This window comes from Nesoenas mayeri (genome assembly GCF_963082525.1).
Source record: "Nesoenas mayeri genome assembly, chromosome: 3".
In the NCBI taxonomy this organism is placed as follows: Eukaryota; Metazoa; Chordata; class Aves; order Columbiformes; family Columbidae; genus Nesoenas; species Nesoenas mayeri.
In genome coordinates this window covers 85,231,700-85,259,264 of record NC_137544.1, presented here as the reverse complement: position 1 = coordinate 85,259,264, position 27,565 = coordinate 85,231,700, and the positions used below count along the sequence as shown (strand labels likewise).

At 35.7% G+C, this 27,565-nt stretch overlaps 1 protein-coding gene across 1 annotated transcript; it reads right to left on the bottom strand.

Moving 5' to 3' along the window:
- Nucleotides 1-27,565, bottom strand: FEZ2 (fasciculation and elongation protein zeta 2). Its single transcript, XM_080341209.1, has 8 exons — nt 27,297-27,565; nt 25,636-25,744; nt 22,471-22,587; nt 21,193-21,337; nt 18,632-18,900; nt 10,752-10,827; nt 8,495-8,560; nt 1-2,160 (listed from the first exon to the last, which is right to left on the bottom strand). Exons 1-8 carry the CDS (start codon nt 27,527-27,529, stop codon nt 2,144-2,146), a joined length of 1,032 nt encoding a protein of 343 aa, XP_080197335.1. The 5' UTR covers nt 27,530-27,565; the 3' UTR covers nt 1-2,143.

Sequence of the window (27,565 nt, the reverse complement as noted above, 5' to 3'; positions counted from 1 at the left end):
TTTGGCAGATATTGTTCAATGCCAGGATTCTACATAAAAGGTAAACAGGTACTTTTCATAATGAACTTTTGTTTAGACTGTTGAGGGGCATGATATACCCAAGCAGACGCTTAGTGTACTAAAACTGTTTCTGGTTTTTAGTGCTGGGTTTTCTTTCAAGTTTTACTGTTTTTAGTATTCTGTAACTTTATGTCATCCAAGATTGGCTACAACCAATAATACAAACTTTTTACTAAGAAGTAGGGTGGTGTGGGTGTTTTTTGGTTTTGTTTTTTTAATTCTTCCCTTAATTTTCTTTTTCTTTTGTTCCGTTTTGTCACCTCAAACCTCAAAATTAGATTGAAACATCTCTGAATAGATTGAGACACGTTGTGATTCACACATGCAACATTTTTTAAAGAATTAAGCAAAGAGCCATCCCCTTTGCCAGTTTCCAGGCATCAACAGTCAACATCAAGTATTTCTATAGAAGAAGCATGCCATAATGAGCTTGTAATGTATCAGCTAAATAAACAAGTGGCCACTTTCTTGTTAGAGAAACCACAAATGCAATCACAAAAGCAACAAAATATCTTCCTCACACATGACACAGTTAGGTAATGGATCTGTTCCTGGGCAGGCTGGCAAATAGCCATTGGTGGTCAAGTGGGAGAGAGGGAGAAAAATTTCAAAGCTGAAAACGTACAGACACTTAAAGGCACCAAAGACAAAAATACTGAGGCCTTTAGGTAAAAAAAAAAAAAAAAGAAAAGGCAAAAAAAGCAGCATTATAAGAACAAATTTCAAACTGAATGTGTTTTACTGATCAAAATGAGTTTTTGGTTATGATGATAAAATTCAGTATAAAAGAAGTGATACAAGATAGTCAGGACCAAATTTCTCTTCAAGTAACAAAAAGACTGAAGACTTTAAATGGAAAAAACTGTTTGAAGAAAAGACATGGTTATCTCTTTAGAATCTTATTTTCCAGTGCCTTCACATATACCATACATAAAAATGGGTGAAAAATCAATAGGAATTCAACCTAGAAAGTAGTTCCTTTATTAGTACTCCTTATATTTCAATCTAATCTTGAAGACTGGCAAAATTACTTGTGACAAGTATTTAATGTTGAGATTATAGGGTACATTTCTTTTACAGGATTTGTAAAATACATTCTCATCCGTTTGAATGCAGATACGTCATCACAGAGGAGACAGTGCGTAAGATTTACAAGAGAGATTTGTAGTAAAATTTAGAGATACACAACAACGAACATCTCAATATAATACTAACTTGGAACCCAGGTGCAAGTTTTTCAAACTGTACATGTATTTTTAAAAAGATAAAGCCTTTTAAAATGTTTATGTATTGAACTATTTTCATTAAGATCAAATGCTTATTAAAAACAGTAAAATTGTAGCAGCAATATGGGAGAGTATCTAAGCCACAATAACATTAATAATTAAAACAAATACAAAATATAACTTGGGTGTTTGTGTTAAATAACAAGGATAGGTAACACACCGATTACTTATGCCAAACCATCAAAGAATCTGGATTTATTCACTGTACAAACAATACTGTTCTATAGTTCAAACAAAGTTACCATTTTAAAAGAAGTGTCAAATGCCGATTTCCACCAACACTATTTTGGAGTGTGTCCTGGACAACTCACTTGAGTCTTTTAGTTCAAGCTGAACTATGATCCTTTTTGCATTTTTGCTATAGGAACTAAGGATGCTTTTCAATATGGTTTCCTTAAAACTAGGCTTATTTTATTTACACTATTCAAAGTTTACTTTTCCTTCCAACAATAAAAAGTGCAGGAGGATCTACTACATGCTATACAATGTAAAAATAGACTTTAAAAAGCCAGAACAATGTGAGTAAAACTGTACAATGTTTGTTCCCTGCTCCAGTTCATTGCACTATTAAGTTAAAATGGATGAGTTGTCATGTCCAGAAGACTTATTGTAGGATCAAAATGGATGAGTTGTCATGCCCAGAAGACTTATTGTAAGATCGGAAACGCACACACACAGAGGAGGGAAATGCATACTGGTTTAGGTATAGTGCCAAACAAAAAAACACTATGAGTTATATCCACAGAAAGTTTCTCATCACAGGAAGGAGCATTGCTAATTCTGAAAGGCAGCCCTCTTCACGTAGGACACAAAACTGCAAAAGAACCACAAATACATCTTGAGAAACGTCAGTGAAGTTGGTCTGTGTAAAAATATATTGTATATACTAAAATACTTAAAGGCTGAATTCTACCCTATTAGTAACACAGTAAAATCTAGAAATCAATCAAAACTGGCAATTAAGATATCATCCTCTTCTCAAAAGATAATTGACACAACCCACTATCTTTAACTAATATTATCCAGAAATGAGTTAACTAAAGGTCATGTCTTAAACAGTGCTTTTTGCGGTGTTCTATCAGAAAACAGAACATTAAACAAAAGGTGACGCATGCAGTTATATTCTGAAAATATGCACTGACAATTTGAGATGAACTCTTTCTAATTCTGGTGCATGTACTTGAATCACACAGTGGGAAAATAAGACATGTCCTTCATGTGTTTCTCATTCCTGTTTCATATGTAAGAGACAAACCTCAGAGCAATCCAGCTTTCAAACCAATGCTAGCACAACACAAAAGCAAATAAAAAAGTCAGGTATAACAACTGAACAAAAACTTAAAAGGCAAGAAGACAAATGTTCTTGTTATCTGAAATACTTGCATACCTTAAAAATAGAACAAGGTGTAAAAATTCTTGCTTTATTAAAAAAAAAAAAAAAAAACAAACCTGTGTTATTTTTAAGCCTTTACTAGTAGCTTGAAAGAACAGATATGAAAGAGCAAACCAAGCTGAAAGATGGAAAATTATCCTGTTTTATGACACCAACATTCAGAAAAAAGTCTAAAATAAAATTATACTAGACATATTTAATGCTTTTTACTCAGTAGTAATGTATAGCATGTTTTTAGAACTCTATTTTTACATCACAATTACTCTTTTTGCACAATGGAATAGAACACCAAGCTTAGCAAGAAATACATCTTATAATAGTTAACTGTAAGGATACATCTGAATTCAAAGACATTTATGTCAGCTATACATACTTACATATTGTTATATATAATAGTTACATTTTAAGAATGTCACAATTATTTACACTTCCATGTGTTCTTGAATTAAGGAAAAAAATCAACCACACAGGATTGCAGTTTGCATGTCATACTGGTAGCACATTATATTAAAAAATTATTCCTGTACATGAAGTTAAATCTTCAAATTTTGTAAAAACTAAATCTTGAAATAATGTGTCTAGATGTGATACCAGAAAACCTACCCCTAATATCTTGATTCTGTGTATATCTACAGGCTAACATTTCACGTATATCACTGATTTGTTCCATAAGTAGCTAAATTAAGGAACACTTGCTTCCAGCAGATTTCCTCAGATATTCCTCCTTACCCTCATAACAATAGGTAATTCCCCTTCCTACAGTGCCTTCCTCAGCTTCTACTCTAAGTTTGCTACAATTTCCATCCCAGCAGGTCCTCCTCATGTTGTTCCTCTGTCTTCATGCCCCAAACTGCTTGGAGCTACTGTAAGTGCATTCACCAGTACATGAATACACAAAAGCCATCTGGTCAACTTGATGTTGGCTTTTCAAAGTCTTTAGCTCAACTGAAACAGTGGTTTCAGACCTTCTCCTACCTACATGCAAGCTCCCTACAGTATCTGTGAAATGCAGTTATTCCCGCAACCTTTCCTTCTGTCTTGTGGGGTTGAAATTGGGAATTAATATTTGTGAAGCTGAAGAGACAGACAACATGACTGCATAGAGGCATTTTCTTCAGAAAGCAACCTAAACCTCCATACTTTGAGGGTTACAGATGCTATCACTTGTTGGCATTATTGCACTTGCCAGATAAATCATAATTCAGAAAGTCATTACATTATACATGCAAGAAGAAAGACTGAAAGCTTCTGTAAAAAAAGAATTCAATGGATATAGTCAATACAAGCATGCTTTCATGTAAAAATATGCTACCAGTTCTTGTTGTGATACCTAAAACCAATGCAAATACAAAAGACGAAAAAAACATCACCGTCTGTGCTCCCAGCTTTACAGCTTAACTTGTGCACAACAAACATTGCTGCTTACTCGCTTGTGTAAGTCTTTCAATGGAAACAAACACGTTTTTGAAGTACATTATAGTTGTTAAACCATCAAAAGAGATCAGTAGAAAGATGAGCACGAACAGCATTTAAACACAGTGAGCTCACTAAGCTGTCAGCTTCAGTTCCAAAGTATGCTTTCTAAGATCAAAAATTTCACAGTGTTGGCTTGATATTTTTCTCTCTGACAGCAAACGTATTCTTCCACCCTATTTTAAATATCAGTTTCTACTTCACAAACCCAGTGATAAAATTTAATAACAATATTAATATATTAAAAATATATTCAGAAAAAATTAAGCACAATTGCAAATGTTTACTAATTTCATGTTATCATCGACTTTCATTCTAAATCTATAGAATATGAATCATATGCTGGTGGGAGAAGAACTACAATTTACTGGCAAAGCAAATCACTAAGTTCCTTTCATTATTACTAACTTCAGAATGGAAAAAAAAGAAACAAAGAAACAAAACCCCACAAGAGGAAAAAAATCCACTTGGAAATAATTTAGGGTGCATCACTAGTAACACGAACAAGAGAAGGTAAGTTCCTGCATTGTACAAGACTCTACATGGAGTATGTACATAGTCTGGCTTTGGGACACTCACCTCCCTATGGAATAGATCCAGGGGAGAGGTAACTGATCACTGGAAAGAGGGTCTTAAGCATAAGGACAAAATTATGGTATTTTTAACATTCTGGGGGACACAAGGGGGCAGTAGAAATTGGGAAAAGAGGATGCTTTAAAAAAGCAAACACCAGAAATAATTTCAAAGCTAATAAGCTTATTCAGAAATGCATATGGAGTGGCTTTTTTTGTGTTTGTTTTCCCTCCTTAACATGATTTGCACTGAGTTGCTTTGGCCTTTTTCCACTTCCTTGTTCTACCAGAATTGCACATCCAGTGTTCTGAGGATTTCTACTTCCAGTATTTCAGAAACATTAACTGGTTACGTAAAACATGCAAGAATGATCCAGGGTAACATAGATGGGCAACAGCAGATCTGGCTGCAGAAGTCTCCTTCAAGGTCCAGCCCTGTGCCCCAGCTCTTGCCCGAACTGCCTTGTCAAAACAAATTCACTCTATTATTATTAAATAAAGATATCAAGTATTAGACATCACACACGGAGGGGGTCTGTGTGTGTCTTCCTTCACGATCCAAATTTAATCTTTCACAAATTTCAGAATTATTTTGGCATTTAGTTCAAAACATTCAAGATTATAATATTTCTACAAAACACTACAAAATTCCAAACACCAGTAAATTTGGCAAGATTTCTTATTAAATCAACACTTATTGCTCAATCTTATAATTCTATTAACCTTTCCACACTAACAGCATTCTTCTTTTATTTGTCCCATTACATTACGTCAACAATACTATGGCATTTCTAGAATCACTTTTTTCCTGATGTTTTTTCTTCAGCTCTTGCTTCTAAACAATCTAAGTAACTTTTCAACAATATCTGGGCAAGTTTATTACTAATTCTGTGGACAGCCATAACATCCCCATAAGACTGCAGGTTCTATTTTTTTAAGTACCATAGAATAAAAAGAGTTGCTTAAAAAAAACCAAACAACACAATAGAGACTTAAAAGTAAGAAAGTAAGATTTTTTTTTTCTTTGCTCTGTAAAATGGAATATAGAGCTAGAAAGTTTTACCTGTGCTGACAAATGTCATACAAACTGGACCTTCCATAAAGCTACACGTATCCTGTCATCACATACAATTTACTGCTCCTTAATTTGTTGCAAGATTGGAAAAAATGAACAAGAGGTGAACAGATTTTAACAGAAAAAAAAATCTCTGGTGATATGATTCACACATTTCAAAATCTAATTTCTTGATCAATGCTTAATAAAAAGAAATGTAATCCATTCAGTGTAAGCAGCTGGATCATAGAGAAAACAAATGTAAAATTAATATAATTATCACTATATCACACGATGATTATTACTGGGTCCAACACATATCTTCCTGCTTCTTTAGGAAAACTAAATCTTTATGATCATTTTTACCTTGTCAAGACATTTTTAATTTTTGCAGTGACGAAAGCAGACACTTCAAAAAGTAGGTCACTTTTTTTTTTTTTTTAATTCAAGCAATAGGCTGGAATTTCAGGTATAAAACCTGAGCTGAAAGTTGCTTTAAGTGATAGTATAGAATCATCTGATTTCCCTTTAACAAGCTTTAAAAATAATTTCCAGAGAAGAGACAGTTTGTTTGGAGTATTTTGTACCATATATGAAGCCTCAGAAAGAGAGAAACAGATCACAACTTCAAAAACAACTGGAAGAGTTTTCCTGTTCCACAGGATAAATCAATGTTACAATATAACACTACCAGCCAAACGATAAATATTTAACATAATCTAAACATAGCAGTATGAAGCTTAGTGAAGGCTACACTGAAAGGAAGCGTGAAATTTTCTGCTCACTAGGTTATGACTGCTTGCTGTTGTGCAAACAGAAGATCAAGAAAGTCTTAGTTCTGTTCAGTAATGAAGCGGTAGCTGAGGGGAAATTACCTTCTCCTGTCAGTGTGAGTGATGCGAGTGATTACTCTTCATACTCCCATCATTTATGCTTTACAATTTAGAGACAACAGTGCTTGTATATGACAACCTGTTTGATCCAACACACGTAATGTGAGTACGATTTTGTAACTGGCGCATCTAGCTAGCGGAACATCCCTGGCGATTTTTAAGTCACGACCATGCAGAGGCAGTGGTAGGAGGGAATCTCAGTATCAAGCTTCCTAGGTCATCCTGTCATGTGTTCAGCTAATCTACTTTTATAAGCCACCCCTGCAGAAGATTTCTCCATTTTCCTAGGCAGCCAGTTTCTTCTTAGTATCCTTGTAATCTGAAAGTACTTCTGGATAGCAACATCTAAAAATAGGAGCAGACACTGTAAAGCACACTATTCATTCCAATCAGTTTCTGCCAGATGTATTATGATTAACAACAAACAGCTTTAATTATTGACAGCAGTTCATCCTCTTGGTTGAAAGATTTTGCTTCACAAAACTGAAGTTTAGTGCCATCACCATAAAAAACCCTTGATCTTGAGCCTAAAGAGCTCTCAGCTCATAAGCAAATACATGTGTAATTTAAGAAGGATTTTCAGAAAGGGTAAGTAAACAATGGAGAAATCAAAGAAATCAACTGAAAGGATCTCTGCATTCTCATTGTATGCGGTAGTTCCGCAACTCTGCATAAAACTTAGAAATGAGCTTCTTCCAACAGGAAGGCTGTCAGAGCTTCTAGAATACTCATGGCTCTCTGTTCACATTTTCTGAAGCAACAGCATACTAAATTTCTTCCACAACTTTAACTGAAAATACATTCAAATCTGCGTGAGATGAGAGGAATTAGAAGTCCGTGTAAGAAAGACAAAAACCTTTAAAAATCATATGGAGGGAGTTAAGTCAAATCATTGTATTTGAAAAAAAAAATAGTGGGACTTGGAAAGCATGATACCAAAAGAAGAGAAAAACTCTGCAGAATATGAACATAAAGCAGAACATAATATATATTTGGGTGGCAAACGCAAAGGCATCCATCATACTTTTTACACCTGTTTGTTCAGATCTTGTGAGTTTGATGCATATTCTAAACATTAAACACTAAAGAAGATGGTACTATTTATATGCCAAGAATTAAGTAAGAACATAAGCATTAGTAAAATGCAGGCAAAAAGGAAGTCAGTAGAAAAACGTTTAAAAGTAATTTAACAATGTGGCAACTACCCGGAACGAACTGAAGTTAAAGCAAGCAGTGATTTTCAATGTCTGACATTCTATTACTATCATAAATGTATAAAACTGGAAAATAAATGACTCATGCACAAACCTTTTAAATAAAATGTGAAGAAGGTATAACAAATATATGAAAAACTAATAATTTTACTATTGAACAGAAGGTAACACATAAAATAAAGCTATAAGTACTTCATCTAGTAAATGTGCTATTACCACAGGCAGTTCAAAATCTTCTTCTGAAAAACCTGTACAACACATGCTTTTAACATTTAACTTTGTAAGACAGACTGTTCTGCTCCTGCTGACGTCCTTCAGCTATTTGAATATGCACCACATACTTTGCTATATTATACTATCACAAACAAAATAAACATTTTATTCATGAACTCTGTGCTCAGAAACCTCAGACAAAATAGAAAAAAATATAAATGAGAGCTGTGTGTGATCAAAGGGCAACATAGTTCATTAATATTGTAGGCCTATTCTTTTCAAATACACCTTGTATATACATTAAATTAAAGACTCCCTGCTAAGAAACATACTCACCCTTTAAAATATAGTCTGTTAACAAGCTTGGCACTTTCTCGCTATCCTCTTTCATAGCATGCAGGACTAAAGTATGGAAAAAAAAACAACACCAGATATTTAGTCACAAAAGAAATACAACACTCAAAAGAAACACCATGAAGCTATTCCAACTACTCATAAGGATATTACTACCAGATCAGTAAGAAAAATCCTAACTGGAATATGAGAAGATACAATGAGACACATCGTATCTCCACCTTTCACTTGTGTAATTCTCACTGAACTCCACAGTACATGGATGCAAGAGACTCATTTTACGTGGTTAATTATTACAGTAGAATGTCATCAGTCATAATAACAAAAAAGTACCTCTTCCCTATAAAGAAGTCTCTCCAAAAGAAAGTCATTACATCCAAACTTAAAATGTACTAACAAGTACTGGAGGGCTGGAAATCTCAGGAAAAAAATATGCTCCATTACTTAGTTTATTTCCTTGATCTTCATCCCAAACCATGGAAAAATGACACTTATCTTTTTCAATAGTGACATTGCTGCCAACGAACTAATTAAGATGCTGGTGTTTTTTCCCCCTGAAATGGTGAACGTTAGCAGCTATAGTGTAGAAAAATCCTAAATACATTATTGAATTCGGCATTAATGTAGAATAATGCAAAAAATGGCATTTTTGTGACTTATATCAAGCCAAAATAGTCCATTCTTGCATATTTCTGAAGAAGGAAAAACATTTGGACTAGCTCAACTTGACACATATAAGCTTGTCCTTTACTCCATAAGCAAAACCAACGACATCCCATTATGAACTGCTCTGGACAGTTTTATTTCAGTTTTTATGTTGAAGTAAGGCACTAGTGTTCATAGCTACAGAATAATACATAGCTTTGAAAGAAAAACCCACCAAACAACCCCAAATACCTGCTTCACTGTCTGCCTTAACAACAGCAGACTGATTCAGAAATCTGCAACTAAGTCACAGGATGAAGTTCCAACCAGCCCACATAAGGCAATACTGTTAATACATACTCTTTACAGTGCATTTGTACAAGACATTTTGTTAATCAACTGTCAAAACCCACAAAATGTTTTCAGGAGGCTTCAACCTCTGCTTTATCTAGCATTTTGGAGAATATTTTCCAGTGAAATTTAAATATGGCAAGATGATAAAATTTCTCCACAGGAGTAAATATAAAGTGAAAAATCCATTTGTCACAGAATAAGTATGAATTACCAGCTAAGAGTGCCTACTGCAGAAAAATAAAGGGCATTCAATTCCTGCTAAAACATTTTGTTTATACGAGAATTTGTACAATATTTATTTTCTCTTTCCAGGAAACAACCAATGAGCCTTTTACCTTCCCTCTGCCACCCGTGGAATCACAGACCTGTGCTGCTGGAAAGAACCTTAAGATGCAGTCAGATCCAAAGCCCTGCGTGAGATCTGATCAAATATAATACATTGACGCACTCTACCATCTATTTTTAAACTGCGCCTATAAACCGCAAATGAAGGAGATGCTGCTGACTTGCAGAGATGCTCTGCTGTATTTAACCACCTCAATAAATAATTTAAAAAACCCAAACACTTATTTTTTCATGCAAATTAGGTTTTTTTTTAAAAAAAAAAGCAACCACAAACCAAACAGAGGACTTAGAACTTATAAATAATTTTGATGATCTGGCCTAAGAAGATGTGAAAAAAGGGGAATTCAAAGCACTGTCAAAATGCTATTTTGTTTATACCTCCTAATTATTAAACTTATTAACAAAAAAACCCCAAAACACCACAGAGAGAAGCAGGCTATTTTAAAGGCTACCACACGTATTCACCATACGACTACTTATTCGTATTAACATCCATTCCAATTTTTGAAAGTCATTACAATAACATCAATAAAGCACAGCAGTTAAAACAAACAGGGACATATCAGGTACTACAAGACAGTATTGCAAAACTCCATGACATACAGGATTTTCCATAAGGCCCACCTGTTGAAATAATGTGAAAATATTTACTTTCTGATACATTCAAATTTCTAGTGTTCAGGGTTTCAGAGAACAACTAGAAACTAGAAAACAAACAGGCCTTGAAGGCTCAGAGAACAAGATTGGCCAAAATGCGTGGCTAAAAATCATGCAACTTTACATGCATGCCAACAGGTAAGGGGGAAGAGATACCTGTATGGATTCCTTGGTTTTGAGCAACCACAGTTGGAAATACAAAGAGGAAAGGATCACCAGGAAATATTAATGTACTCACTTTTGGTTAACGTTTGAAGATCTTCAACAGATGGGGGTCCATTTTTCTTCTCATAAGGAATGACAGTTGTTAAGTACTGTCAAATGAAAAACAGAGTTACCCGACAGTCCTTTCATTCAATTTCTGTTGCTTGCATTTTATTTTGCAAAAATTGTAGCATTTAAAATTGCTAGTCACAAATAAAAGCTTTTCAAAAGGTCGTATTTCACAAGAGATCAAGATTCTACCTTTCCTATCCGAAAGCTTTTACCACAGAAGCCAAATTAGATTTTTTTTTTCCAAATTATGTAACCACTTCAGAAGTCATGCAGCTACACACTGAAAAAAAATATTTAAAAACATGGAACTGTTTACAGTAAAGAATTTCTGTTAGGTTTCTTCCTCAGAGCCTATCCACACCAGTAATAAAATCTTTCCTCTTCTCCCTCCACAAGTCAACCAGAAGTTCTTCATGTATTCAAAGTACTTCTTACAATCAAATAAAAGCTGAAAGAACAACATTCACATCACTTGCCCTCAAATAACACTTTAAATGCAGATGAACAATTTTTAAACTTGTTCTTAAAAAAAAAAGAGCACAAATATCAAGCAACTGTCACCAGCTGTATACAAATCAGAAAATAATTCTTTCTTTCCAGGAAGTACATTAAAAAAAATAAAGAAAAAAAATTCAGGTAAATGTTTATGTTGCCTACAAATAACTTGGGAAACTGGTAACAGTCAGCTTTTTGAAGGATTACAGAGTACAACTGATACAGGCTGTGGGGGTGCCTTAAGTAAGGTGTTCAGGTATACAAAAGTGCACTAACAAGTATTCAGGAAAATTAAAAAAAAAGAAAACAAAAAACTTCAAACTTGGCATACGTTGTATTTGAACAACCTCAAAACAGTCATAGGATTTTCTCAGTGACTGGTTTACTCTTGCTAAGAGTGTGAAACATTCCAAGGATTTTGACAGATCAAAGAGCATCGCCTAGTTCCAGCTCTGAAGGTGATCTATAGTCCTCTGTACAAAGAAAATTACGCTGTTCCACAGTCAGGTGAAAATGCAAACAGACAACTTTTGCCTTCTGATGATGTACATTGCCAACCAAAAGGAACAATGCAAGTCTAATTAAACATAACAGCCCACGATTTGGATTTTTTATTTAAAATCTCAGTTTTAATAGTCAAGTGTGCTAACAGATTGTTTCAAGCCAACTCCACATTTGTTCTACTTACTCCTTACTGAAACCTTTCATTCCTGCCAACTTTTTTTTTTTTAAGCAAAGAATTTCTGTAATCTTTCAGGATTTTCATGCCTGCAGTGCAACCAAGATTTATTTTCAAATTCTTGAAGTAACCTTGTTGCTCTTTTATTAAATGCATTTTGTCCCCATCTTACTTTGCAGCCCGTATGAATGCATATTCTTCTAAAACAGGTGAGCATTTCAAAAGTACTGAAATCACTGGAATTTTCCCAAATGAAAAAACTTCCTGAAACCTCCCTCAATTCAATTTTTAAGACTTTAACAGGACCCTTATTCTGGGTTAACAGCTGCAAGGCAGCAGACAAAGCAACCCTCTATCATTCAACTTGAGAGTCATGTGGTTCCCCACGCAACAATCAGAAACCACATTTCACATGAGGTCTCCCCCTCTCCTAGTAGCAGTTCAGCAAGAGTCAAGTGTGACTCAGACTCTGGTGTAGATGTTCACTTTGTAGGAAGAGACTGAGTGTTGCCAAATGCAGCTATAACCGTTGCCATGTTCAGAGTGGGATTGTGTGCCCCATGCTCAACCACATCCTCTGACAGAAAGCCCAACAGACCCAGTTCTGTGTCACTTAAGAGAACCTGTTGGACGGGATATACCAACATCTCACCAAGACCTTAGGCAAACTGAGGGAGCTTTGCTCCCTCCCTTTTCCTTTCACATCGTCTCACATCCACTTAGGATGGCAAAGTATACAAGGCTTCCTAGGAAACAGTCAATCTTCAATTTCTTGTCCAGCAGATGTAACCAACAGGTATCATTACAGAACTGCACTCTTACTAAAATTACCAGAATGAATAACTACACATAAGGCTGTTAAATCTGCAAATGCCAGAGATGACAGTAGATCCGCCAACTCAGAAATCAGATCTCAGGCTGTCATTTCCAGCCTTCAGACCTAAATGACATTGTAACCTTTACCTAGACAATTACTTACTAGGACATGTTTCACTGGACCAAACACTAATACTTCTGAATTTCCTTTTCCTGTAAACTCCACCTTCCAATCTTCCTAATAGCAATAATTAAAAAAAAAATAGTAATTTCTTTCTTAGTTTCCAGAAATCATCTTGTTTTTCTCATCAATACTTTTCTGCTGTAATAATAAATTTCTATAATAGCACTATAAAAACTCATTCCCTGATTTGCTGTAAGAAGGACAACATATTATGGCAAGGAAGAAAAAAAACTACTGAAGTGTTGCTTACTGACATGAAAAGTGTTAAGTTTACTGTGGCCTCTAAATTTTTTAAGCAGATTTGACAATATGATAAGCAGCAATTTGTTATCACTCGTAAAAAGCGTTAGAAATGCCTAAATATCAAGATGAAGATGATTATCTTGAATTTTCTTCTGGAAATACGATCACAGAAAGAACCACCAATATTTCAGTGGCTTTTATGCAGTTGTTGGTTTTTTTCCAACTGTGTTATCAGATGGGAACAGGGAGTTACCACTGGAAGTTTCTCTTTAAATACTGAAAAAGCCCAGGTCATAGTCACTTTTGTCTCCAACACATACAGCAAAAAAAGGACTAAAATTTTAAAAAGGCAAGTAGCCACTATCAGAGTAATATTATCCAGAAAATAGTAAAGGTGGTAAATATCATGAAAATTAAACACTGACAAGAGTTCTGAAGTAACTGTAGAAACTTGTCATAAACTTTATGTTGTGACTTTATGTGTATGAACTTCTGCCTTCTGAGGTACACCAAAAATTGTCCATCCTTGTTTTTTTATTTTTTGAGCACAACTCCAGATTATTAACTCTTCCCTGCTACCAGAAAACACATGAGTTTGAGTTTATAATGACAATACACTCTGAAAAAAACACTCGAATATTCTGAGAGCAGCACTAAGCAGCTGAGCAACTGATACATTTTTTATCTTGCAACCGCAATAAGATGACAACACCTATATTTTGAAAGCAGGGCCAGGGTCTGGTAATGGGACAAAAACTAACCAAACAAATAAAACCCCAAACAAAAAACCAAATGCCATAGAAAAATGGATTTCCAGGACTAAATCAGAAAATAGCTGGTATCTTTCCTACATTTCTCCCCTATTTTTCATTTTAGGTTGTTTTTATTTCCAAGATTTGCTTTAGGATATGGAAAGGGAAAAAGAAACCCCACAGTGCTGCTAACAAGGACATAGTATAAGATAAATCAGAGGACAAGCATAATAAACCCTAGTAAACTAACTCAAAATATTGCTGAAATAGTTATTAAATCAGTGTTACTGTTAATACATGATGATGCTATTTATGTCTAGAAAGTTAGGAAGCAGCCAAAGAAAAAAAGATGCATTTGAATAGAGATATGTGTATAAAAGAAGTCTTAAAACCAAAGCTAAACATGTTCACTTTAGCTACTTTAATTATCATGGGTTTTTATAAACATAATCAGTTGTAATCTATTATTAAATGGTAAAGATAGCAAAGGAAAAAAAAACAAACAACCAACCACAAAAAAACAAAAATAAAACAAACAGCAGAGCTATTACTTCACCAGTATTGAGACAGAGTGATAAGAAGATGCATGTGCTCAGGATCCCCAGAGCTGGGGACAAATAGGTGGGCCTCTGTATTCATGAACTGTCATACACAGACCTTGCTTGAGAAAGAGAGTAAAGCCATGATTTCTAATGTCGTTATTCAGGACTGAATTGAGAGGCGTTGTTTCACCTCCTGAACTCCTCTGCAGGACACTCCAGCCATCTTCCAAAAGCCTACTCAGCCATGACTTCGAAACTACCAGGCAGTTTACCGCCTCAATGGACATCCCACCAGGGGAAAAAAATAAAAAAAATAAATTATATCTATCTTTCTATCTAACACACTCCTCTCTGACACAAATGCATAAACTATAATGAGTGAGCATGCATTAAATAATGTGAAATACCAGTATTTTGTAATGTGCGCCCAAAGCCTAAACAACAGCACAAGCATTGGCACTTTACCAAATTACAGACTGCATTTAATAAAATACACATTACAGTTTGAAATAAACAACTAAGTATTACTTTGAAATAAAGCACAAGCATCTTGCTGCTTAGGCATACGTAACATCTACAGTGACATCCAATGACGCTGGGTCTTTGTGCTGCATATTTCAACATTTAAATAATCAATGAAAAGACACAAATTTGTCTATGGCATATGTATTTTCTATTAGTAATCTGCATTGCACTTATTTGGCTGCTTTAGTATCATGTAGTTTTCAAAGGCAAAAAGATGACATACAATAGAGTCCATGCATTTTCCAGATGCTACTCTGTTTTTAGATATATCAGCTCTGAACTTTTGAGGAAAAAAGAAAACAAAACCTTTTTTCAGTTGGAGAAATTACTCAAGTCCTTCATGCTGAAGGCAGAAATGTTATGCCTAACTTGATACGTATTATTTGATTGGATATTAGATTTTTACAGACATGCAATGTATGTGAAGCATGCATTATCCCCAAAGAGACTTTTAGCCTAGGGTAAGAAATAAGGGTTATTATTTCAGTGCGTCAGGATATCAAGTATTGACTGCCTCAAGCTGTCAAGGAGAGAGGCTGAGGCTGATCAGAGACCTGAGGCAGGTAAAGAGTGCTGATTCCAACATTTTTGCCCTATTTTTTCCCGTCTCAGCATTTATCTTCAACTACCATCAATTTTCAAGACCTCAGCTCCTACCGAAAGTTCAGGTAAAGAATGAGGAAAAGAGAGAAGATAGCCCAGCACCTGTTTCTCTCCACCTGAGTTTCCAAACGTGTGGCGGAAGCCATTCTGTATGACATTTGAGATCCCTTCCATGCTGAAGCGCTAAAAGTAGTGAAAACAGCAGAAATAAAAAAAGGGACAGAGAAAAGTTCAGAAGACTATTAAATCAGCATTTATCAAGACTATAAAAGATGAATGACAAAGACAAGCTCTAAGATGTATTTCAGCACATTTTTACTTTTTCATTCACCTACTTAGTATTTATAATTAAAAAGCAAACCTTATAATGGCAGTGAAGCAGTAACTACATCAAAATTTAAGCAAGCAGCATTTTCATGCTGCAGACCCAACAACCTGGGCTTGCCTTTCAGGCTATTTCATTTTGAAAAGTAATAAAAATAGTATTTTTGAAAGCTTAGTTCACAGTACAATCTTGCTTAAAATCTGTGTTTTAGAGACACTATACCAATTTTTCAGATTTTAAGCACCTACTAGACACACTGTTGAGAGGCAGCAATCTTCAGCTCTACCTCTTCAAAACACTTTATGCTTCCACACTTCCCCTTCCACAACTGAAGCAACAATTGGTATAGCCCATTTTTTCAAACATGATAAAGTATACATGATTAGTTAATAAAGCACCCATATTAATTTCAAGCTCCATTAAACAGAATCATAGAATCTAAATAAAGGAAAATAATAAATAATCCAATCACAGTTTTTTTTCTTGAAATTTGAAATTCATTTTGCTTGCCAAAGAAGACAAGTTATAAAAAAAAACAATAAATAAATTTGATGCTTAAAATAACATGTAAAAATCAGCAACCTAAAAGTAGGAAGAAACTAACTGTGAAGGTGCTGACACAGTGCAGTGTGATGCGCACACCTCAGCACACTTATCTGAATGTATTTATTTATGGGAAGGGGAATGAAATGTGCTGGAATACAGTATTAATTTGCTTTCTAAAGCACAGTGAGGTCAGTAAATAGACACAGATGTTGCTAAAGCCATCTTAACTCTTTTAAGATATCCTGCTTAAAGGAACTGCTATCTTCAAGCCCTGACTATTTTTAATTACTCCCCAGTTTGCCCTTGTGAGAGAGGTAAAAGTTTTAGAAGTCTAAGAAAGCAATTTATCTAAAGACTATATCAAGGGCAAATAATTAAGACCTTTTTATTAAAATTCAATGACAGTATCTGCAGGAAAATTTATTTTTCTTAGAGTATGAAAACTTAGCCCTACTTCCAAGCTTTGTATTTAAATGAGATATCATTATAGCTATAGTTAATAAAATAATTAATTTCTACATAATTTATTAACAGAAACTCACTCTTCACAAAGTTACTTGAACATACTATCTGTAAGCACATTCTCACCGCTTCCTTAAGGAAAAACACAAGGATTGTTGAAGGAAGGAAGCTTGTACCTCTTCTGGGAGAAGACTCTCAAATCTGTACTTCGTGACAGTGAAAGCAATTTTCAAAGGAACTGCACATATGCAGCCTATGGTCTTACCTGGGAGCTACTTGTTCAATCACTTTCAGAAAGCAAACTTACACATGTAGATCTTGAAGCAACCAAATAGGAAAATGTCTTATATTGGAACCACGGACACTATATTTAAAAGCATCATTCAAGTCTCCAAACTTTCAACTAACCAGAATAGCTTATGAATCACTTGACTCAAGTTTCCAAACCAAACAATTATTTTTCTTTCCCATTAGAATACCACTTTTTGTTTTTCCATGACAGAGAACCAAAAAGGAACACATTTGAACTTTTCACTGTGCTCTTGCAAAGGGACGACAATTTTGTACTGTTCTCTGGACATATACTTTCTCAGAGTTCCGTTAAAACTTAGCTATGTACAAACTTTTCATTAGACAGTCAAGATCAGAACTCCATTTGGGTTACATCACAGGTATCTTATTCTTCCAAGTTTAGAAGTAGATTCTGAAGAATTAATGTTTCATTACAAATGTTTATTCCTCATGTTTGAAAAACAAACCCAGAAAACTTCTGATGTCAAGCTGAAGCATTCTTTCTGAGACTGAGCCAAGATCTACAATACATAAACCATGTTTTCCGCATCCTATATGAGACACTAAGAAATTCTAACATTAATGTCCCACTTAAGTGATTTAACATTCTACTAGACAGTTAAGAAATCTAAAAAATTGCATTGACAAGATAATAACCTAATTTATTTCATTTTCTTCCTCCTATTATTCAAATGCTGTTTGCAAGACATTTTTCCTTTTGATGCTATGTTCTGTAAAGAATAAATCATCTCCTCCCTGCACACCTGCACTATACTTTGGCCTCACTGCTCTCTCATCTTGGACGTATTATGTCTGCCATAAATTTCAAGAGATCCAAGGTAAGACTTTTACTTTTTTCCCTATCTAAAAATTAACATGGTCAATAAATATCTGTACAACTACACCAACAATAATACTAAATTTCCTGCAAGACTAACAGTGGTACACACATACTAAAACTCACACAGTGAAATCAAACAGATAAATGAGTTTGTCTACTGACAATAGAACACATGGCAGTACATTCAAAGACTTTTTTTTTTTTTGCAAGAAATGTATGCTGGTTCCAGGCTAATTTGCAAACAATAAAAAATATTTTTTGTATACAAGAAGAGTAAAATGTTATATGACCTTGTGAAATAAATAATTGCAACAGGAAGTACCTAAGCCTTGTCTACAAAGGAGGGCATGGAAGCAGGTGTACCAGGTGTACTAGATATAATCTAGGACCACTATTTCCCATAAGGAAAAAAACAAAACGAAACAACAAAAGCAACAACAACCACCAAAAACCCTACCAAAAACCAAACCCAAACCAAACCAAAAACAACAAAACAAAAATATTTTGAATGTATAAGTATCTACAAAAACGCTCTTACTGTTCCAGGCATGTGAGCTCTTTCTTGTTTGCCATTCTGAGGACTGCCATTTTTCAGTTTCTTTTTCTTCTTTGCTGTTTCTTTGTGTTCCCTCTGTTTGTTTTGTACTTCGATGAGGACAGAAATGAAGCTGTTTTTCACTTCCTTCTCAAACTCCAGCTCATCTCGTAGAGCCAACTGCTGTACCAGTTCCTCAGAATAATCCTTAATTGCAGTCTCAATTTCTTCCAGTAGTTCATTTAACTCAGCAACAGACAACCTTTTTACTCCTATAAATAATTCATGTAAAAAGTAATCTGTCAAGGTTTTAAGCATGAGAATAGTCATGGGAATTACCAGAAAAAAGTACTCTGAAATTTTTCAAAATAAAAAATTCAATTCTAAAACTACACAGAACAAAAAAAATTCCTAAAGAATAAACACATCACAGGGGCAACTAGATCAGCAACACAAGGATGACTGAACTTTTTTCTTATTTCTGAGAAATATGAGATAATCTGCAAATATGAAGAGCATGTTATAGTCAAGGAAGCTGAAGTAGCTACTGAACTTCTAATACTGAAATCTCTGTTAACTATTACTTCCCACCTACACTCACTGCTCAAAGTAAAAGGTCTCTGTATTCTCTAACACAACAATCAACACTTTGGCATTTCTGGAATCCTTGGATTTCTCAGCTACAGTAATACAGAAACTATACTCTATGAGCAGGGGAATCTTCTTGGGGATATTGCTAAGGTATGCATGCATATTCATAAAAGCTTGCACTAAGCTTTTATGACAATATTTTTAGATGCCTTTATTAGAAAAACAAAGAAAATCCTCCAAATTTTCTTTGTCTGGGGACTGTAGCCATAAGCACAGCCTTGTATTACCTGAAACAAAGACCTAGATCAAAATTAGCTGACAGGCTCATTTCAATAAAAAATAAGCATTAATAGTTTTGAGAAAGCATAAGACTGAATTGGTCAAAGCTAAATCAGAAGTCTGTAAAATGTCAGTTTGGAAACAAAAAACCCCTCATGGTTTGCATTCTAAAGGTACTATTAGGTCACGTGTTCCCAAGAGCAAAACTATGACCAAGAAAAACATTCAGAGGCTTGCTTGGGTTAAAAGTGTGCACATTCTTTGACAACCGTTTTCCATTCCCAATTAAGTCTGATACACCTAGGAAGCTAGTCTATGTCAAAGAACATAATTTTCATTGGCATTTGAGAAACAGCCAGTCCTGTTTAACACTACTGCGTAGATAATCAATGTAACCAAATAATTATGAACAAGTCTAGTAAATGTCACGTCTAAAAAAACTGTTATAAGGCAAAGTGGCTATGAACAAGTATTGAAAAATACAAATAAGGCCATAAACTACAAAAAGTATAGCTGTTAGAAGCATCAACTGTAACAGGTGAAATGTGATTTTTCTATCCTAAATTACAGCAGAGAAAGCTGATTGGAGAAAGCTCCTTGTCACTTACTAAAGAAAAAAAGCAGATTTTGAGAAACTGGTGAAGCAAAGTTAAATCATCTGCCGAAGTACTCAAGGCACTGTGTGGTCAAGGCTGACCTTTAAACCATAAAGATGCAACAGACAAGATGAACTCCTGAGGCAAAGAAAAATAAATAGGATATGAAATACCAAGCAAGCTTGATAAGCTTCAAACCTAAGGACATATGGAACTGTCAGAGAAGCAAGAAGCCCTGCTGAGACGGATACACATTGCTTTCACATTCCTGAAATTTATGTGTTAGACAGCTAAGAGTCCAACCATGAAAATGTGATCTCCTCCATAAATCTGAAGTGTAGTAAAATCTCTAAGTCATGTCACAGAAGGTCAGCCAGCTTTCTTGGTCTTCTACACAATTTATATTGCTGACCCAGACTACAGGAAAAAAAAGTATCAAACTTGGTAACAGGGACCAAAGTAGGATCATCTAGCAAATATTCTTGGTGCTCCTATCACCTTCTAGAATTGATTTTGACAAATACACAGATGAAACAAATTTCCATAATGAAACTGACTAATCACAGGCATCACAGGTTTCCTTCACATATAATTCAACCTACTACAATCAAACTATTAATGGGGAAAAAAAGGGCAACAGTTGCCTTATTTTTGTGTTACTGTATATCAAGATACATTGCAGTGACTGAAACAGTATCAAAGAAACACCATCTTCTTCATTTACTGCATAGGTTTCAAGAGCTTTAGATAATCTTCTCAAGAAAGTTTCTCACTTTAAAATATAGAAATTAATGAAGTTTAATAAAAACAATTGACTTATCACTTTACCTATGAAGCGATCTCATTCCAGCGAATCAAGCTACAGCTTTAATTTGAAATTCTATAAAGTTTTAGTTTTATTCTGTTATGAAAGCTGAAAAAGAGAAGTCTTCTATTTATGTTCTAAATCTAGTTTATTTGTTTAGCATATTTTAAAAATATTTTTGAATGCAGATATTTCATAAGAAGGACTTGCTATAAATCAAACACATGGGAAACCTACCCTTTAAACTATTTGCAATAAGCATCAGAGCAAAATACTGAATAAATACCACTTACTCTCTTCATAGCTGTTGTTTGTACTGGATCTCTTGAGTGTCTGAATTTCCTGCGAAAGTATAGAGAGCCGATCTGATTGGGTGGGTGTTTCATCATCTTCTGGATCAGGCGATTCCTGCATCATTTCCTCTATTTCTTCAATCACCTTCAAAAAATGAAAACCCTTATGAAAACCCTCCTGAATGAAGAGAAACAGTCTGCAATCTGAAGCAAAGCTGTTAAGAGCTTAAGATTTTTTTTTAAAAAAAAACCTTTCAATTAGTGAAGATGCTGCTGGATGAAACAATACCAAGACTGGGTGGAAGAGAATCAACAAAATCATATTGACACTTTGTTCCCATCCTTACTCTCTGAGAATAAGCTTACCTTTTTGAAGTAAATTGGTGATCTCATAACAAGCAGTGTGTTGAAAATATACAGTTATTTCTAGATTAAAATACACATGGTTCTCCTAAAAAGAACTGAACTAAAGAGTGAACTGGAATATCTTCCCTGAGAATTCAGTTGAAAGAAAACAAAACAACAAAAATAATTTACCGTCCCACCCCCCATTTCCCTACACTTCTTTAAGAAACAAAACAAAAACCAAACCACACAACAGTATAGAAACAACTGTATGTCTACAGGCTAAATCATTTACTGAACAGCTGAATAAACAACACATCAACTTTTACAGGTATAAAGACTGTAGACAGTGCTGAGATCCACCTCACAGCAAAAAAAGAGCTAAGGCAGTTCAAGCAATCCTGTCTCTTGTACTCTTAATGTTCATCAGAGTTCATAGCTAACCTTTCAAACAACCAGAAAATATATTCTTGCTTTAGACACTAAGTTATTTGAAAGCTTAGTAGCAGAACTGTTGATATGCTCTCAAATTAGGAAAAAAACTCAAAGAATTCTCACTAACCACAAAGTCATGTGAAGATATGAATGGCCATACAGTCATGCTGGAAAACTACAAAACTCTACAATACCACCAACATTCTGAAAATATTTTTGCTTCTCAACACTTACATTTAGTTTCATAGTACTTCTGATAAATCCATGGTAAGAAATGTATAAGGATTTCAAAGACCCTGGATTATCAATCTCACCTGAACCAGTGGAATACTTTTCAAATCTGAATGACATAATAATATCTTACACATTATTACAACTCAAAATAAAGAACAATCAAGAAGCTTAGCTATGGTTAACAGAAAGGAAGAACAAAAAAAAAAAAAAACAGTCTAAAAGAAGATACTACACCAACAACACTGTCCTTGCTGAACACTTTACCTGCTCTGCTGTGAAGAGTGGTTCATCGTTAATGCAGGAAACAATGATAGAATGCATATCCAATTGTTCTCTCAGCTCCTCGTCATCTGACAGGTCAAGGTTCAAATTATCATTTACCTAGAAAGCATGAAAATGTGTCTTTATACAAATATATATACACACTTCTGTATGTGTATACATATATAATACATGTATATAAAAAAAAAAGCGCAACTAATACTGCATTTTCAGAATGAAACAGATTCCTTGCCCGTAATAATGGAATCAATGATTCTTTGCTGTCAAACACCTGGAAACTGAAGTATCTTAATAACTTAAATCAAAACTGCAATTGGAGAAAGTTAAAATAGTTGTCAGTCTTTAAAGTCTTTTAATACCCTCAGCATATAAAGACCATATACACAATGACATGCAGATATCCACACAGAAAGCAGTCAATCCAATGTAGATATTTAAATCTTAAATGAAGGCAGACATTCGTCATTGTGGGGTGAAAACCTATCTCTAACATGACACAAACCTGTTATGTTCTGTGCTTTTATAGTTCTACTTTTTCACATAATAAAAGACACAAAAATATTCTTTTAAAAAACAGAACATGGTTATTACCTCAGATTATTTAAAAAATATGTTGTTGAATATCTCAGGGTCTTTTCAAAAGGAAACAGAAGCAACATTGTTCCCACACATATACCATCAAATTACACTCATCCTTCAAAACCAAAGATGTACATATGGTAAAAGAAAATATTTAAGTCCTCTCCTTATTCAGTCAGGTATATTTTACTCTCACACAGTGATATATTCTAGTTTATTTACAAAGGTGTTTGCATTTTCTGCACTTTGTCTATTACTAGATTTCAGCCAAACCAACCTAGAAAAGCCTTTGAGCCCCAAAAGATGCAAACCCTAGCTGTTGACATTTTGAGCTCAATCACTTTAACTGATCTTTGGGCTAATTTACAAGTCTTATGACTGGCTGTACAAAGTCCTTGGTCTCACTGTATCAGTTTCCAATTTTTGTAATTCCTTCAATTTTCCCAGTTTCTTCAGAAACATTAGTAGTTTTCAGATTCATTTTGAAGATGCTACTGATATCCCTAGATCACTGGTCTATAGAGGAAAACATACGATTTGTGTTTCTTCAGACACCACAATGAAGTCAAACGTCCACTTTTTTCCAGAATCTGAATTCCAATAACCATTGTGTGAAAGGGCTCCGCTAAGAATATCTGTTTACCTACTGCACAGTTTTGACATTCTTTAATGTCTGCAGTCCTCAAATATTTTTCCACATATGTAGGATTATGACAACTATGGGATAGTAAGCAAAGTAACAGTTTATCTAGAAGGAGGTTTGCTTCCCCTCCTGACATCTCCAGAAACAAGATTTTGAGAGACTACAACAATAGATTCTGATAATTTAGGCTAATAAACCACCTAAACCAGCCCAAGACCACCCAGCCACATTCCATGCCTATTTCTGTCCTCACACTCCTGCCAGGGAATGACTTGTTTAAAGTAATTTAACAAAAATACCATAAGCAAGCTATTGCACAATCCTGTTTCTTGTGTCACTGTACACTTTCGCTCAACTACTTTTTTCAAGCTGTCAGAGCTTTATAGAAGTGTTCAGATCTGTGATGTGAAGCAAGAAAGATTAGATGAATCAGCCTCATTCACCTTACATTTTTTTCCTACTAAAAGAGGAAGAGAAATACTTTAAGCACAGTTCAACAGCATATTATTAGTTTCAAATGCATTAAGAAAGTGTTGCTTATCTGTCAGTATTCATTGTAAGAAAGTTAAAACAAGCTACTAGCTCGTCCATATGTGCTGTCACATATCCAGAAATTCTGCTGAAACACAGAGAAATAGAAAAAAAGTATGTCAAATGCTCCCAAACAGATGGGCTTCACCCTATCGAAAAGCATGCCAGGTGGAGTGAAAGCTGAAAATCTTGCAATAGGTTTAATCCATAAACTGATTTTCTCTTTTCTGGCAGCATACCTAGGATTTTTTTCTAATCCAGCAACACCACTTTACATTTTTTTAATGTAGTTCCTTCATAACTTTCTGTACAGGACTTACAAAAACTGTATTAAACATTTTTTTATATTCTACCTAGTTTCTTCCTAAGAAATCCATCAGTCTTCCAGTCTATTTTTTTCAGTCACATAACAAGGTCACAGCATAGGGGGTAGTAAGTCTTTTTACTTTAAATGTAGGGATTTAATTATTCTAAAACCACTCAGAAGATCTGAACAAACACTCTAACAAAAAAAAAAATAGAATAAACACAAGTAAAATTCAAGTCATAATCATCAGACTCAATTTGAGAAAGTGAGCTCCAAACTGACATCTTCACCTGCTGAACCCCAAAGTATCCTCTTCAGCAGAGCAATCTTTGTTCCTGTCCCAGTAAAAAGTAGCTGTGGATTATATAATGGATGAGAGGAGTCAAGGCATTACCCTGTTCTTGGGTTATACACACAGATATTTTTACAACATAACTTCACTATGTTTAAAGGTAAGGCACTCATTTCCTCAGAAGACCTGGGAGATGTGAACTCTTCCTAGCTTTTCTTCCTGAAGCATTTTAATCCATTTTTAAGGAGATCAGAGGACAACACTTTCTATAAACCTCTCTGAAGCTCTTCATTCCCTGCTGCCTCCTCAGACAACTATTCTACCTGTCAAATAAGAAAAACAAAATAAACTCATGCATTTCAGTGTCTCCTGTGTCACCTTTCCTGTAAAAGAAACCAGTTTAATCTCCACCTGACTGCAGAACGAGATGAACTTAAAAAAAGTCCACACTGGATTTACTTCTGCCGCTTTTCCTCCCTTACCCAGAATACTGTCCAACACGAAAGAGAGAGATGAAAGATTTTATGTGAAACACTTTCTAATTTTACAATTTTTTCTGTCTTGCTCTGGTTCTAATGAAACTAAAAACTAACCCATCTAAACCGAATCCTGCAAATATACATCAATGGTTGTTTGAATTTTTGATTTTTTAAAAACTTCTCAGATATAACACCAAGCACTAAAAATATTTTAAGCCATTTAATAACAACACTCTTTTATACAAATGCAAAGTCTTTTATTTCCCTGATGAGTATAAAAGATCCAAAAAGGGTATTTCTGCTGATCAGAACTTACCCCTTTTTCCGAAAGATTCAGTGTTGGCAAGTGCAAAGCTCTGGTGTGGGAAGACTTCCAGTCAACTGGCATTACATTACCATAATTATCAGTCAAAGCATTCCAAATCCTGGAGAGAGGAATAAAGGAACAAAAATGTAGGCCTTAAAACAAGCAGCGACTGATCAGCAGTAAACATATTTGTAATAATATATTTCTATCAATAAGTATTTTTTCATCCCTAAATATTAATCTACAAGTTACTGAAAATATTTTATAATGTTTTGAAGCTAAGAGAAAATGTTTTTTGATAAACACAATTTATTTCCCTTTTTAAACCAACAATGTGCACACAGTGGTAAAATAAAACAATGAGATGAAGAAGCAGCTTCATTACTAATTATATAACCATACTCAAAATCTTTTTGAGGGGTGGATGAGTCTTTCCTTTAATGAAATCTGAGCTCAGCTATAAATTCCTTTCTTAGCCTTGCTGTTTTCATTGCCTTTTGCATGTTAAAATAACAAATTAGCATAGGCTGAGCAGCAAATTCTGAGACACATTTTGTTTTCTTCCCTTCCCTTTATCACAGAATAATGAACATGCACAAGTTATACTAAAATTCTGCAAGAATTCTGTTTTATTCAGAAATACTCTTGCTGAGCTCGGCCCACCACTCTTGTCTACAGTTGATCTGGTGTCTACAACGTGCAACCTCTCTGGCTGTACCCGAGGCTTGCATACGCAGCCCTGTTCTGGGATCCCAGCTCAGATTTTGAAACAGAGCAGCCCTGTTAGCAGGCTGCTGCCTGAGGTCGGCCAGCAAACCCTGCCTCTAGGCACAGAGTATTCTGTGAGTGCCTATTTGGAGCTGTTGCCTAGCTAGGCTCAGCAGAATGGCTGAGCCAGACACAGCCTCATCACTGCCCAACATGTCTCTGATTCATAGTTGTCTAAACTTACCTCAGTGTTTATATCATAGATATCTAGTCTTTTGCTAGAAGAGCTTTTCTTTCTTCTCTTTGAATACGACAAACAGTTTTGTTACCTCAAAGTAAAACTGCAGTATTTAAACGAGGATAAACTGACCGAAACTTACTGTAAAGTATCAACTATAAATACTTGTAAAATAATGTTAAAAACAGGGAGGCAACATAAATCATAAACACGCTATTGCCTAGGGGGAAAAAACAAACCCAAATAATTATCACAATTGTAACCGAGATTCTGGTCTCCATCTGCTTTCCATACTTTCCGTATTTAATTTCCAACACGGCAACAGCAGGCATTTCGCAAAGAGCTAAACAAACACAACCCGCAGTCACTCTGGATTTCTGGACAGCCACTTTCCCCGGACACGCACTTCCCTGCCGGCCCGGGGAACAAAACCGGAGGCTCCATGTCAAAGCTGCGCCGGGCGGGCTGAACGTGGCCGCCCGCCCCCGCCTGCAGTCCCGCGGGCGGGGAAAGGCTCCAGCTCCCGCAGCCCACAACCCACAGCAAGGCCCAGGGGCAGCGCTTTCGCAGGGCACGGCCAGCGAGCCACGGAGCCCGCCCTGCCCCTCGGCTCCCCACCCCGCCCCGGCTGTTCCCGCAGGCCAGGCCGGGCCGGGCCTCCCCCTCGGGCAGCCGAACCACCGCCACCCCCTGTCCCTGTCCCTGTCCCCGGGCCTGCACTCACTCGTCGTCCTGCAGGGCGCTCTGCTCCGTGAGGGGCCGCAGCGGAACGCGGCTCTCGCCGCCGCCAGCCCGGGCCTGCGGGGAGTCAAAGCAGAGGGACAACCTCGCCCCCAAATCCCCGCCGCCCCAGCCGCCTTTGTCGCTGGCAGCCTCGGGACCGCTCCCCGCAGAGGGCTGGAAGCCCGAGAAGTCCTGCCAATCCCCCGGGTCTCGCTGCGAGGCCGCCGCCGCCATAGCTGCCGCCGCAGCCGGAGACGCCGGCCTGCGCGC

Excerpts from the sequence above, each read along its gene's own strand:
- FEZ2 (XM_080341209.1), bottom strand. The coding sequence starts at position 27,529 with ATGGCGGCGGCGGCCTCGCAGCGAGACCCGGGGGATTGGCAGGACTTC. Across the intron at positions 21,338-22,470 it reads CACTCTTCACAGCAGAGCAG|GTGATTGAAGAAATAGAGGA; the intron begins GTAAAGTGTTCA and ends CATTTTTTGAAG. Across the intron at positions 18,901-21,192 it reads AAACAACAGCTATGAAGAGA|GAGTAAAAAGGTTGTCTGTT; the intron begins GTAAGTGGTATT and ends AATTATTTATAG.